The sequence below is a fragment of the Microtus ochrogaster genome, linkage group LG3 (genome assembly GCF_000317375.1).
Source record: "Microtus ochrogaster isolate Prairie Vole_2 linkage group LG3, MicOch1.0, whole genome shotgun sequence".
NCBI lineage: Eukaryota > Metazoa > Chordata > Mammalia > Rodentia > Cricetidae > Microtus > Microtus ochrogaster.
In genome coordinates, this window is record NC_022029.1 from 9,709,157 (window position 1) to 9,721,395 (window position 12,239).

Consider the following 12,239-nt stretch of genomic DNA (forward strand, 5'->3'; position numbering starts at 1 on the left):
GCCTAGGCAGTTTGGATGCTCACCTTACTAGACCTGGATCGAGGTGGGTGGTCCTTGGACTTCCCACAGGGCAGGGAACCCTGATTGCTCTTCATGCTGACGAGGGAGGGGGACATGATGAGGGAAGGGGGAGGGAAATGGGAGGCAGTGGCGGGGAGGAGGCAGAAATCTTTAATAAATAAATAAATAAAAAGAAACCTTCAAGTGATGAAGTAAGCAGCAGTCCAAAACTATATACTTTAATGAAATGCCTCTAAAGTAAAACTACCCTTCTGTATTTAGGAAAATTTGTGGAACAATCTCTACAAATTTTGGGCTCAATTTTCTCCACAATAGAAGAAGTCCAATTGGAAGCATTCCCTTAATCTAATTGACATGATTAATGGCAGCACTTCAGCTTTGGAGGTCATTCTATTTAACTTCAACCCACTGGTAAGGGTCATTATAGAAAACAGACATTGTCTTTTTGGGCAGTGGAGTCTTTGTGATCACAAATAAATCTATTAAACCCAAATTAATTCTCTTGGTTCAGTAGAAAGACACATGCAGAAGTTTAAGGGAAACACCATCCATCTTTTAAAAGATGGTCCAATTGTTATTGGTTTCATTCTGCTCATTAAAGAGTTGACTATAGTCTGATCAAAAATGTGAGAAAAATAAAATGGATTTAATCTCAACTCCTGTCATTCAGAATAATTAGAGGAAGTTCAAGCCCATGGTAAAATTACTAGTGGCCAATGGTGTAAAAAGAGGGATCTAGTGACAGCCATTCTCTAAGAAACTCTTGTGGCACTGCACACTTTGAAAGCAGAAGTGCTCACTAGATAGGAGGACACAAAGTTCCTTACTGTATGCAAGCCCACAGCATATGTCTTGAGTTGTTTTGTTCATAGACATTGGTTTACTTGATGTCATTACATTAACACAAGACTCATGCTGCTTGCTCTTTCTTGAGATTTCAGATTCTGTCTTGTCTGTGAGAATGTTATTGTGTTTAATCAGTTATTCTTAATAATGATCAACTAGGTCATTTTAGCCCAATTACTGTTCTGCTTTCCCTGTTTCCAATAATCTTTAAATTTTCCTAATTTAAAATTTAGTATAATTTCCATTTATATTATTTTAATACCTATGAATTCTTCAGGCTTAAAGGCGTTGTGTCCCTTAATGAGACACAATAATTATATATAGTCAATTAGTGAACTTGCTCTTTTTGGAAATTTGTTAGAAATTAATGCTATTATAGTTGTATAGTGTGAAATACACTAGTGGTCTGGAGCAAGAATAATGAAGAGATCATTGACGTTTGCATCTGTGCTTCTTAACTTATTTTGAAGTTATTTGACATTGCATTACTTTATTGGTGTGGGAGGTCCTTCTGTCTGTGTGTTGCTTTTATTGATTAATGAATAAAGAACTGCTTTGAGGCTAAGGCAGGGAAGAACAGAACTAGGCGGGGAAAGCTAGGCTGTATGCTGGGAGAAAGAAGGGCAGAATTAGAGAGACGCCATGTAACCTGCCAGAGACAGATACTGGGACTTTATCTGGTAAGCCACAGCCACATGTCCATATGTAGATTAATAGAAATGGCTTAAATTAATCTGTAAGAGTTAGCCAATAGGAGGCTAGAGCTAATGGGCAAAGCAGTGATTTAATTAAAGCCGTTTCTTTATGATTATTTTGGATCTAAGCTAGCAGTGCAGCTGGGAAACAACAAGTGGCCCTCCTCCTATACTTCATGTTTTCTCTTTTGTAAAAATACTAGTAATATTAATAAGTTTCTTTTATTATTAGACAATGCATACATTTGAAGTATTTAGCAAACTGGCTGTGTATTGCAAAGCTTCCCTGACAGTCTTTGTTCTTCCATTCTTGGCTCCTGAGAACGTTAAATGATGCAATATAAAATACTTAATCCTGTTCCTGGCAAGTAAAAATGAGCTGCTTTTAATATTTCAGCTACTCTAAGACTTGATCATATATATATATATATGATCATATATATATATTAATTGAATATATATTAATTGAATATATGATCATTAATATATATATTAATTGAAGTGGCTGTTTCCCACAGATGCTGTTCCCAAAGCTTCCCTAATCTTAGTAACCAAAACCAAAGTCTACCTAGGAATCCTGGTTAACCACTGCTGCCAAAATTAAAATCTTCATTACATCTACATCTCCAACATTCACTGACTGGTAGCTTAGCCCACTGCTTCCCTTTTCCAAAGACATATAAGCAACTTTCCTTTTTTACTGATTATAAGGTTTTTACTATTTAAAGGTAAACATACATTCTGCAAACTCATATTTTGTAATGCACTAAGAAATAAGAGCTGATTATTTCACACATGACACCTTACTGAAAGCTCAGCAACACAACCTCCTTTCAAGGCTTCTGGGGAAAAAAAAAAAGTCTTTAATTAATCCCCTGAAATGAAGTTTCCATTCTTGTCAAATGCTTTTTGATTCATTTTTTTTTAGAAACAATGATGTGATTCTTTTGGTAGATTACCTTTACTCATGATTAACTATTTCTGAACTAAAGGACTTCACTAATCAACTAGATGTAGAAGCCTAAAACACACACACATTCTCTCTCTCCCTTCCCCTTTTCTATATAAAAATTATATGTGACGTGTGATTCCCCTCTGTATACTGTGAATACCATTGGTTAATAAAGACATTGTTTTGTGATGTGGGAGTCCCCTCTCTGTGCTGTGATTACCATTAGTGCATAAAGAAACTGACTTGGCCTGTTGATAGGGCAGAATTTAGGTAGGAGGGAAAAACTAAATGGAATGCAGGAAGAAGGCAGAGTCAGGGAAATGCCATGGATCCTCCACTGGAGAAAGACGTGGTAAAATTTTGCTGGTAGCCCACAACCTCGTGGTGATACACAGATTAATGAAGATGGGTTATATTAAGATATAATAGTTAGCTAATAAGAAGTTAAAGCTAATGGCCAAACAGTATATTAATTAATATAGTTTCTGTGTGATTATTTCAGTTATGGGTGGCCGGGACAAACAAGCAGCCTCCCTGCAACAGCTCTGAGCCTATAGCAGAGCAAGGCAGAACAGAGATAGGCAGGGGAAACTAAAATAAATGCTGGGAGAAAGAAGGCAGAGTCAGGGAGAAACCATGTAGCCCTGCTGGAGATGTACTCTGGGACTTTACCCAATAAGTCACAGCTTTGTAGTGATACACAGATTAATGGACATAGGTTAATTTAAGATGCGATTTAGCCAGATATATGCTTAAGCTATTGGCCAAACAGTATTGCAAATAGTATGGTTTCTGTGTGATTATTTTGGGGCCAAGCAACCAGAAACAAACAAGAAGTCACCTAGTACATACATGTATGTGTGTATATATATATATATATATATATATATATATATATATATACACATTTTTCTATATAATGCACATACATACACACATATGCACTTCTAAGCAAAGTAATCTTCTAATTACCTTGTGATCCAGAATGCTGCCTGATTCTATTCACTAATGATACTTAATTCATTCATTAATAAGAGCAATTCCTGATAATAAGAATAAAAAGTCAAGTTTAATCCACTTAAAATGATGTGCCTGATAACTGGAAGTGAGCATATTAGCCCTCTTCCAGGTACAAAACTTCTGGGAGTTTGCTGTTTGTCTTGGATCCCAGCCTTCTTTTTCACTAACAGGATTTATTGTAAGCATCAAAAGACAATTTTCTTATATTAAATGATGGTATTATTGGAAATAATGATAGAAGCAAGGCCATTTTTAATGACTGCAAGGAAGTCATGTAAAGGAACTTTATCAACAGAAGAGACAGATTTTTTTTTTCCCCAAAAGCAAACCCTGTGTTCAAACAGGAACCCAATCATCACTTGTGTGGTTCCAGCTCCTTATTCACTCCCAGGCATTTAGAGAAGAATGAAGGACCTGGAGTATGTGTACCAGACTGCCTGCATGCTAAATGGGTACCTTTCAAGACAGCATTCAGCTCACCAGTAATGAAAATGTCTTCTCTTGTAAGAGTCCATCTGTAAGTCTCACAGGATTTGGAAATAAATGATAATAAATGACTTTCTATCCTACATACTTTTACAATCAAAGGGCAAGCTTCCCATTTTAGTGCTGAGAAAGTGTCTTCATCAGAAATCACTTTTCTGCTGCTTATTTTATTGAACTTAGGTTTTCTCCCATTAAAAATCTGGATTTTAAATATTTATTATTTCAGTGTAACATCTGAGGCTGTGAATTCCATTTAAAGATGAAAAGGAAAAAGTATAAGAACCAAAAGCAGATGAAGGCAGGGAGGATATGGACTCTAGAGACAGTCCCCGTCACTGTGCTTAGATACCATCCCACCAGCATTTCAGGCTTGGGGAAGCCAATTCTTTTCAATATTGTTTTTGTTTCTTTTATTCATATCAGTGTCTTAGTTCTTACTCTGTGACCCCTGAGTAACGCGAGTTAAGCAACAGAAATACTTGTTTCCGTCTTGGCAACAAAAAGCGTCTTTCTGGAGAGCCCACAGACTTTGCCTGCAGTTTGCCCATTGAGTTCAAGGGGATTATTCTGGCAGCCAAAAAGCCAGGCTACTTTGATTATTTAGGGCCAAATGTCCCCCTTCCTGACCAGCCCCAGGGGGCTGTCCCTTATTGCCTGCCAGATTTTTTGCCAACCTGCTGCTTCTCTGCTCTGTGGCTGTTGCTCTCCAGCCTACTTGTCTGTCACAGCTCTCCCTTAAAATGCAGCTCGATGATGAGAAGAAAGGATTACTTTAAATGTTTGTTTGTTTTTCACGCTTACTTACTTATTTGCCAAGAAAAACATTCTTTGATAAAAATGGAAAAACAAGACCCAGAGAGCAACATTTTAGAATCTTCAAAGGAAACGCATTTCTAAATGAATTCTTCACTCAGGGGTTTTTTATCCTTCTTAGACCATCTCCAGCTCTGGTCACTTCTCTCCCCACTCATAAAAATAAGGGGAGAATGGTATGCAAAGAGCTTTAGCTTCAGATAGAAAAGAAAGAGCTTCGGGAAATTATTTAAATGAAAGCAGTACTTTCACTAAATGTGTTTATGTATCACAACGAAAGTTTCCAAAGCAAACTGCTTCCTCCGCAGGTCACAGTGCATTCTGGGAAACAGTGTGCTGCAGTGGACGACTGAAATATGGCTTCATACTAGTTTCAGTTTTTGTAAAACTTCATACCGAATCAAATATGCAGAGGATATAGTCTACTTTAATCATGTCTTATGGATAAACCATTAAGTTAATAGTAAGGTCAAAACAAGTGTCTAAACAAGTTTGTCAGATTTCTTTTAGTCAGTAGATAAAAAGAGGTTATCTTTTATCAGTGCTCTAAGATCTGCCAATGGTTTCATCACCATCATCTCCTCAGAATTATGAATTTTTTTAAAGGATTGTACTCTCTTTTTAACTTCTTATTACTTGAAAATTCAAGCTATATTGTATTTAGGCTACTTAGAGAGACTTTCAGATTGAGTGATACATACTAATTTATTTACTTTTTATTTATTTATTTTTGAAACAAGGTTTAGCTAGGTAGCCCAAGATGGCTTTGACCTTTCCATCCTTTCTTCAGCCTAGCAAGTGCTGGGACAACTGGTGTATGTTGTCCACCCCAATTGGTATTTATATTTACATTTTACCTCAAAGGTACCTAGTACAATGCTGAAGAGCATTTAAAATAGTTCTGTTTGTTTGCTACTGTGAGGTGTATTCGAAATCAGAAAACCACAAATGATCAGTAAGTTCTTTAAATACTATTAGGATTTAATGAAGGTGTTCTCATGCAAACATCACCTTCTGGAACACTTCAGATCACAGACACTTACCATATTCACTGTCATAGAAGATGATGAATTTCTGCCATGCATACTCGGTGACTACCCTCAGAATGACTTCATTCAAGTAGACAGGTGGGCGAACTGAAAGAGTATAGTCATCATTCCTGTTGCTCCGGGTGAGCCCACAGCCACTCCTTGGGGTCCCGGCTGTTGAGCGCTGAATGAAGAGGTGTGGGATATGCATGGCATCTGCCAAAGACTGGAGGGATCCGGCTGATGTGCAACCAATGGAGCTGACTAGGGCCAAGATGCCCTGGTTCATAAGTTCACAGGCTGCAAGAGAGCACAGCGATGCCAGGGTCAGTGGGGTCTGTATGATTTCTTCTCTCGGAGAAGCAATGGTTTGCAGAGTTACTGAAATGTACATTTTTTACATGCATGATGTATGAAAAGAATCCTTGAATTACAAAGTGCTCCTGATATCCAGTTCAAGAATTCTGCTTCCAACAGCTCTGTGGTGCTGTTCAAGATTCTCTTGGTTCAATTTGGCCATTGCTAAAGGGTAAAACAGCATCGATCTAGAGGGATTATTGTGAGGATTAGAAATAAACCAGTGCCTATCATCTGTCTCTCATGGTAGATATTTAATCAGTGGTAGCTAAACTTGTGTAATTATCACTTCATGATTCAGAAGAATAGCTGCCTAATACATGATACACATTTTTAGAAAGTAGCTAATGTGGAAATGGTGAGTGATAAGATAGACGGAGTTGCAAGTAGAAACTTTTGGCCATCATGGGTCCCCAATCCGATGACATTTTCTCTCTCAATAAACTAGAACAATGAAATGGTTTTCTTTTTCTTAAGCTAAAGTAATATTTAAAATTTTTATTTGGCTTATCTAGTATAAGAAGAGTGCTCTCTAATGTATACACAGATAGACTCAAATAAATCACTGTAATCAATACAAGTGTCCAAGAAAACAGAGCTTCATAGACTGAAACCACAGAAGTTACACAGTTCTAATTTTCAAACAAAAACTTCAGTTTATGTATTATATTTTTCATGTATGGACTATAAGGAAGCTGTCAATTTTAGTCTTTAGAAAAATAAATTTGCAAAGTTACATGTTAATCATGCTCAGCTGGAAAAGTTGTTACTGCATGTTATTGGATAACGGATTTATTTCATCTTATGCTTCTATATCACAATCCAGTCGTGATGAAAGTCAGGCAGGACCCGGAGCCAGGATTAAAGCAGAAGTCATGGAAAACATGCCAGCTGGCTTGCTCCCCGTGGCTTGCTCAGCCTTCTTTCTTCTTCTTTTTTAATCTATTTTTTTTATTTAAATGTTTTCCTTGTATTTTAATCATGTTCTTTCCTCTCTCCCAATTTCTCACAGGTCTGCTTTACCTCATCACACATCCAACTTTATGTTCTCTCTCAAAAAACAAAGCAAAATGAAAAATATAAATCAAAACAATTAAGCAAAAACCACAGTGAGATGAAAATATCAAAATAAAACACATAAAATCATGGAGTACATTTTGCATTGACCTGTAAATTGTTATGCCATCCTTTATGTGTTCTTTGATTTCTGTAGTGATGAAATATTCTGAAAATATCTATTGCATTTGAAGAGACTAGAACTTTTTCTGGGCCCTAGTCACTTAAGAATTAAGTGACTAAGTGACTAGTCCACTGTGTACCCAAACACTTTGTTTACTCTGCCTTTAAGAGAACAATGTAATAATTAGATTTACTTGCCTGAATTTCCTATGTAATAAACTTTTAGAACCCAAGCAAAAACACAGCTACAATCTTAATTTATAAACACTTCATGCCCTGACCAAATAATACATGTACTGAAGTCAAAAGCAACCTTGTAAACTGTTTATAGATATTGGTTGATAAACAATAATGTTTATCATTGATGTTATCTCAGTCATATGGAGTTGTAAACTTAATGGAGTGCAGTCCTTTACAGAAATCTTTAACAGAGATGTACAAGTGTCCCATTTCTTTCCCATGTTATTCTTTCTATGCTCTTCAATAAATATATAGTGAACAACTTTGTTAGAGAAACCACAGACCATCAAACCATTCAGACAGACAGACACCACTCACACACAGACACATGCAGCACCTACAGAACTAGACACAGACAGCTCATACAACAGATACACATTGAGCTAGACATACACAAGTGCAGAAAAAAATGGATTCACAGGACAGTAGGTAAGCAGGCAAAGTTTAGTCTCATGTGACAGAGACAAAGACATGGGGGAGAGGAAATAGAGAATTCACATCCAGACTTGCTCTTGGCTAAATGACTTCAAGAAGAAACTTCTGTATTTCTTTCTGTAATATGATACTGAGGTACTACTGGTAAACCAGACTGAGTCACTAACACATTATAATCCACACAGTTTTGAAATAGTATGCATATATCTGAGGTAAGTCTCATACTGCTATATAGCAGAAGATGACTTTTAACTTCTAATCTTCCTGCTTATATTATATGCCGATATTATAACTATGTGCTGCTATACTTAGTCTCCATTTTGTTATTATTTTATTATCTTCCTATACATAACATATAGGTGCTTTATATATTATTTTAAGGTTACTGTTTCATATAATCACCTTATTGCAAATATTAGCAATGGTAATTGAAATATTTACACGTAATGAAAATAGAAATCATCAAACAATGATTAGAAAACAAAAACATCATGTTGAAATTGTAATTTAGCAACCATGCAGTCCAAGAGTGAACAGCAGTTATACCTGCTGTGTTATGCCTTGCTGATGAGATGACATCCTAGGATTGCATTTTGAAAAAAAGATTTTGAGACTCATTAACACACACACACACACACACACACACACACACACACATTATTTTGTGATGTTTTAGACATTGAGAGACAGCAGAGATACAGCCTGTAAATAATGGATGTTTTTTCTTCTTACAAAATTTCCAACTTTATATAGTACACAGTTTTAAAATAATAATTGCATGCATCCTCTCTAAGCATGTGGGGGGAATAAATGTAGAAGATTCACATTCTAAACATTGGCTCAAGATTCTTTCTACCCTCCATCACAGAGAGTAGCCAAGAGAATTTTTCATTTCCTACTTCAAAATTTCATGTGACTAAGAACAGACAGAATTCTCCACAGGAAAACCTTTGTAGAGTTTGTCTATTGTCAGAGCTCAGTATTAGAGGTCCGTCTGATTTGCCTTGATGCTGATTTAAAAAAAAAAAAACAATGACCAAAAGGGACTCAGAAAATTTATTTAGCTTGCAGATTACAGTCCATCATCATAGGACACCAAGGCAGGAACTCAAGGACTGAAGCAGAGACCACAGAGAAGCACCGCTTACTGGCTTGCACTGCCTCACTTCCTTATACTACCCAGCACCAGGAGGCTGGGAGTGGCATCTCCTTCTGTGTGTTGGGCCCTCCCAAACCAATTAATAAATGTCCTTCAGAAATGTCCCAGTTCAATCTGATGAAAGCAATTCCTGAATTGTCATATTCTCTTCCTTGGCAACTCTAATTTATGTCAAGTTGACAACAACCAGCCAGCACAGAGGTTATCTCATTAAAGATAGAAGAAAAAGATCAGTGTGAAACTGGTTGACGCCAAACACACTTCCATACAGGTAAAGACTGTGTCTCTGGAGAAACCCACCATTGACTCTTTGAGTCTGTACAGTGAAACTGATTAACAATGCAAAATGTTGGTTGAAACAGAGAGAAAACTAATTGATCTGTCTTGAATTTAGTCTGTTTGTCCTAGATGAAGGCTACTGTAAGGAACATAACTTGTGATGTCTGAGGAGAAATTATCAACATATAGAGTTGTATTGGGAACACAGACAGCTCATGTCTGGCAGAAAAAAATCCAATCTTGGCAGTTAAAACACTGGATCATTTAGTTCTGTTTCCACAGAATGTAATTATCAGCCCATGATGGAAAGGGTGGGAAGTGAATTGGTAAGATTAGAGGGGCCTCTGTGTGTCTTATAGGATTTTTCAGTGGCATATTCTTTCCACTAATATCTCAGGCTGTGTGATGTATATGAACATGCCCACATACCCTCCACATCAATCCACCCAGACCATATGCAGCAGCCTGCTGGTTTGTAACTCCATCTGTTTTAGATGTACATCAAAGATGTTTGGAGCATGCTCTAATTGCTAAAAGAGCACATCTTTAAAAATTATTTTTATAGCAGAATTTGTAATCAGCAACACTTTAGCACTTTTGGATATTAAGCAGTTATGGAAATGAAGCTGGCTGTGTAATTCTACAATTCACAATAAATGATGTTCATATATACTACCGTTTCTATTTCTAAAGTTATGAACCTTGAGTCTTTTTCTTATTGGGTAAGATAATGTTTAAATTAGATGTATGAAGCATGTAGAAATTTGATCCCCAATGCAGTATTGTTGGAGGTGGGGCCTAATAAGATCCATTAGTGTCATGGGGTACTATCTTAAGAGATGTCTGAAAGTTGAAAATGGGTCCTTCTAAAAGAATGGGTTTGCTTCCTCTGGCCTCTCTCTTATTCTCCTTCTTTCTATGTATCCTTTTTCTATCAGATGATGAGTTAGGATGGCCTTCTTCCATGTCAGTGTCTTCATTTTGAAATTCTCAGCTTCTAGAATTATGAAAAATAACTGTTTTTATAAACTACACATTATTTTAATTTTTGTTAGGACAGCAAAAGCAGACTAATACAATGTGAAACTGAACTTTAGGGTTTCTCCCTACCATGTTCTTTGCTCAATAACCTTTGGTTATTAATGGCATAGCTTTCCATTGGTGGCCTTTTAATAAAATCATATTATTTATGGGTGGTATTGGTTTTTTCTTTAGATGCTTTTAGCTTCTTGATTTTTTTATAATTTTTTTATTGAGAAAAGGAAAAAAAGTTTCCGCCTCTTCCCAGCCTCCCATTTGCCTCCCCCTCCTCCCACCCTTCTCCCCCTCCCCTCACGCTTCTCCCCCTCCCTCTCCAGTCCAAAGAACAGTCAGGGTTCCCTGCCCTGTGGAAAGTCCAAGGTCCTCCCCCCTCCGTCCATGTCTAGGAAGGTGAACATCCAAGCTGGCTAGGCTCCCACAAAGCCAGAAGACATTTAAGGTCATGCTCAACCTCCTTAGCAATCAGGGAAATGCAAATCAAAACAACTTTGAGATATCATCTTACACCTGTCAGAATGGCTAAAATCAAAAACACCAATGATAGCCTTTGCTGGAGAGGCTGTGGAGGAAGGGGTACCCTCATCCATTGCTGGTGGGAATGCAATCTTGTGCAACCACTTTGGAAATCAGTGTTTCGGTTTCTCAGGAAATTCGGGATCAACCTACCCCTGGACCCAGCAATACCACTCCTGGGAATATACCCAAGAGATGCCCCATAGTTGACAAGAGCATTTGTTCAACTATGTTCATAGCAGCATTATTTGTAATAGCCAGAACCTGGAAACAACCTAGATGCCCTTCAATGGAAGAATGGATGAAGAAAGTGTGGAATATCTACACATTAGAGTACTACGCCGCGGTAAAAAACAATGACTTCTCTAATTTTGAATGCAAAACCCTCCTACAGTCTGTAGAGTTGGAAAAGATCAGCTTGTCTCAAGCAAAACTCTTCCTTCTCTACACTTCTAACAGATCCTCAGCTGTCAGAAGATGCAGCAATGGAATCTAAGAGCTTTATGCATGAAAAATGTTACCTTTGTTAAAAGTCCATCTATATCTTCATAACCCCAGGTAACAAACTATGAATATTAAATGTGATTTTTGGTAAGAATCACATTAGTTATTGGATTGCACCTTAACTTTGAAACTTTCCCCTCATGTTGTAGAAATTATAGATATTGATTTCCCTATTCTTAAAACCTCTAAGAATAGAGTTTACATGTTTTAACTATGAAAACGTCTACCTGTTGATCAGGTAAATATATTTAGTCTGATTTAAACAGTATGCAAAATATACATATATCAAAACATCATTTTTTTGATAAATATTTTTTGTCTCATGCAAATTAGGTATAAAAGACATGGCTTAGTGGATGAAGTGCTTGCCAAGTGGTATGAGGACCGGGGATTGCATCCCGACCTCCACATAAAAGCTCAGTAGGCATGGCTGAGTAGGCATAAAAACTGACCGCCTGTAGTCCAAACAGTTAGGAGGCAAAACAGTGTTACCAGGATTGGCAGGCTAGATGGGTTAGCAAAATCTGTGAGCTCTGGCTCCAGTGAGAGATTCTGCCTAGAAAATAAGGTGGAGAGCCATAGAGCAAGACACCTGACATCAGCATGGATGTTCACACAATACATACATCTATACACATGTGCACCTCTGAATAGACAAACACACATACAGA

At 37.2% G+C, this 12,239-nt stretch overlaps 1 protein-coding gene across 1 annotated transcript in view; it reads right to left on the reverse strand.

Moving 5' to 3' along the window:
• LOC101979317 (glutamate receptor ionotropic, delta-2) overlaps positions 1-12,239 on the reverse strand; it is an 835,941-nt gene that overhangs the window by 173,271 nt on the left and 650,431 nt on the right. Inside the window, exon 3 of the mRNA XM_005360612.3 lies at positions 5,877-6,161. Coding sequence (XP_005360669.1) covers positions 5,877-6,161 — 285 coding nt within the window. The remainder of the gene's footprint in view (positions 1-5,876; positions 6,162-12,239) is intronic.